The sequence below is a fragment of the Apodemus sylvaticus genome, chromosome 19 (genome assembly GCF_947179515.1).
Source record: "Apodemus sylvaticus chromosome 19, mApoSyl1.1, whole genome shotgun sequence".
In the NCBI taxonomy this organism is placed as follows: domain Eukaryota; kingdom Metazoa; phylum Chordata; class Mammalia; order Rodentia; family Muridae; genus Apodemus; species Apodemus sylvaticus.
In genome coordinates this window covers 58,796,433-58,800,026 of record NC_067490.1, presented here as the reverse complement: position 1 = coordinate 58,800,026, position 3,594 = coordinate 58,796,433, and the positions used below count along the sequence as shown (strand labels likewise).

General features: G+C 33.1%; 1 protein-coding gene across 1 annotated transcript; it reads left to right on the top strand.

The window, feature by feature from the left end:
* Positions 1 to 1,457: 1,457 nt before the first annotated feature.
* Positions 1,458 to 2,396, top strand: LOC127669937 (olfactory receptor 2B11-like). Its single transcript, XM_052164190.1, has one exon. It carries the CDS (start codon positions 1,458 to 1,460, stop codon positions 2,394 to 2,396), a length of 939 nt encoding a protein of 312 aa, XP_052020150.1.
* Positions 2,397 to 3,594: the final 1,198 nt, after the last annotated feature.

Genomic DNA, 3,594 nt, shown 5'->3' with positions numbered 1-3,594 from the left:
GTTCTATATCTGTTAATCTATACTTTATTCCATATAATCTACTAAGATACAAGAGATTAATTCATTTATTATTTATTTACATTCCCCTGAGTAGTGGTGCATGTCTTTGGTCCCAATATTCACGAGGCAGAAGCAAGCAGATCTCTGAGTTTTATGCTAGCCAGGTCTACAAAGAAAGGTCCAAAATATCCAGGGTTATACTGAGAACCCTGTCTTAGTGGGGTGGGGGTGGGGAAACAAAAAATAAACAAACAACAAAAGACATGATTATTTTATGTTTGATTTAATTAGAATGTGCCATTAGTGGTTATTTGCTTGTTTTTCTGTTTCTTTTTTTGTTTTGTTTTGTTTGCCTGAATGATCTATTATTGATAAGGTAGTAACCTACTTATACGTTAGAATTTGTTCATCTCTTTTGCTTTAGTACTCTTTAGTGAAATTGGATATGCTAACGTTTCTTGTATGGTTCATTCCTCATACATTTTAGGCACTCCTGTTGGATAGTTTCTTTTATTAATACTAAGGTATCCTTTTTATAACCAATACTGTTTGCTTTTAGAATCCTTTTTTCTTGTAATTTCACTTTTGTTCACTTTACAAATGAGATGTGTTTGTTTGTTTGTTTGTTTGCTACATGCTATGAGTAATTGCTTCGTATATCTCATTTCAGTCTGGTAGTCTCTGCCTTTTAATTAGAAGATTGAGATTATTAATTCTTACTTAATTCTGAAAGGTATGTATGTCTTCCTATTATGTATGCTTGTTTCTTCTGTAATCTTTATAATAATATTTATTATCTTACCACTGAGATGCATTCTTTTCTATACATTCACAGTCATGGGTGTTTTGTTGTTTTTGTTTGCTTGTTTGTTTTAATCTGTGGGTAGAATTCTTGAAAGAATCTTCTGTAGCACTGGCATCATGATCAGACATTTCTTTAGTGTTTACCATGGAATTTTTGTACTTTACTTATGAGGCATAATTAACTATTCTGGGCAAAGTAATCTAATATGACAGAAATTTTCATTAAGGAACTGAATTACAATATGCCATACTCTTGAATTTTAGAGTTTATATTATTAAAGGTACAGTTTGTCTTTTAATTTTTCATATTGTTTAATTTATGCCTATGTGTGCTTGTGGGGGGGTGTCCACACAAGTACAGAAATGGGTATTTTATTCTCTGGAGCTGGAGATGCAGATAGTTGTGCTACACTCATCATGGTACTGGGAATACATGCTTGGTTTTCTAGAAAAACAAACAGTGAGTACTCTTAAGTACTGAGTAATCTCTCCAAATCCCAACAACAAAAACCACCTACTGTATTTTATGCATTTATTTTTTGCATTTGTCTGGCACTCCTCTCAGTTTTCAATATTTATTCTTTATTTTATGTATCTATTGTTTTAAATTAACATGGCACTTCTAAACTGTAGGTAAAATAAATCAAAGGAGAATGGCTGTAACCAATGAAAGCCACCCAAAAGAATTCATCCTAATGGGCTTTGCTGACCATCCTTGGCTGGAACTCCCTCTCTTTGTTACTCTTCTCATAACATACCCCATGGCTTTGATGGGGAACATCGCCATCATTCTAGTGTCCACCTTAGACCCTCGTCTCCATAGCCCCATGTATTTTTTCCTCACAAATCTCTCCTTTCTGGACATGTGCTACACCACAAGCATTGTGCCTCAGATACTGTTTAACCTGGGAAGCTCCATAAAAACCATTAGTTACATTGGATGTGTTGTTCAACTTTATGTCTTTCACATAATGGGAGGCACAGAATGTCTGCTTTTGGCTATTATGTCCTTTGATCGATATGTGGCTATCTGCAGACCTCTCCACTACACCCTCATCATGAATCAGCAAGTGTGCATTTTGTCAGTATCTATCATGTGGTTGACTGGAGTCATCTTTGGTTTTTCCGAGGCTACACTTACATTACAATTGCCATTATGTGGCACAAATAAATTGGATCATTTATTGTGTGAAATCCCAGTCCTTATAAAAACTGCCTGTGGTAAAAAGGAATTTAATGAGCTAGCACTTTCTGTGGTATGCATTTTTATACTGATTGTTCCTCTGTGCTTAATTCTTGCTTCTTATGTTAATATTGGATATGCAGTACTCAGAATTAAATCTTCTGAAGGAAGGAGAAAAGCCTTTGGGACATGTTCTTCTCATCTCGTTGTAGTTTCTTTATTTTATGGACCAGGCATTAGCATGTACCTTCAGCCTTCTTCATCCATCACAAGGGACCAACCCAAGTTCATGGCTCTCTTTTATGCAGTGATAACTCCTACACTGAATCCCTTCATCTATACCCTAAGAAATAAGGATGTAAAGGGTGCCTTAAAAAAGCTACTGAGAAGCATTTTTACTTCAAAGTGAAAGCTCTTTGGTATCAAATTAAATAAATTAATAATTGTAGTAATTTTACATTGGTTTCTCTAATAACAGTCATATATTCCAGATCCACAGAATATAACCTTCTTGCCAGACTTTTCTCATTTTTAGTATTACAGCATTGTGAGTTTTATTTATAAATTAGGATGAAGTGTTTGATGTTTAGTTTGTAATGATATATTAAAATACACAGACAAATACTATGTATACATGTTTAATTCTTTTTAAAACATTACCAGTATAAGTTTTGAGAAAAAAGAAAATTACATTACTAATGAAAAACAGTCTGGAAGCATTTCTAAGACTAAACTGGGACATTTAGACATGCCTTTAACACAAATCAATAAGGGAAAAGCAGTTTCCTAATGTGAAACAAGTGAAATTAAATCAATAAACAATGAGTATATTTTCGATGAAGCTTATTTTAGAGGCAAATGATATTCAAAATATGTTCCATTACAAATTGAATTTCTACAGTTTAGTTGTCAAAAATCTATACCCCCAAACTTAAAACTGTCATATAAAATTCTTTATAATTCATTAAATGAAATTTATTAATTTGATGTTGAAACTTTGTTATTTAATAAGTCATTGTTGGTAGAACATGTGTCAACTCTTTGTTACATAGATGTGATCAGGAAAGAGAGAGAAGCAAGACAGTGAGGAAGAGAAGGAACTGTATCTCGAGGCTCATCTCCCAGTAACCCACTTTCTCCATCTAGGTCCCACCCACCAAGTTCAACTTTCCAAAGAGTAACATCAACTGTGTCCCAAATATCTAATCACATGGGTCATAGGACAGGCATTTTACACCAAGCCATATCATAAGGGAATCTTCATTAGAATAAAGTCAGATTTCTCAGCATAAATACATTATAGTAGAGAATAAAAGAGAACAAAACAAAGTGTTCATAGTCCTTAGAAGAAAACATCTACAAGCTAAATATATTGTATACAGGAAATCTATCCTTCATAATTAAAAGGGCAGTAAAACATTGTTCAAACAAAAACAAAAAAATACAAAAATACAAAAACAGGGAAAGCACACCATCAAATCCCTATAATAATCAATAAGAAGTCTTGCATGAAAAACAAAAGGATGATAGCCACTACTACAAAATCACATACAGAAATATATAGAAGTAGGTTGAATAAATTGAAAAAAGAAGACATAATATAATCA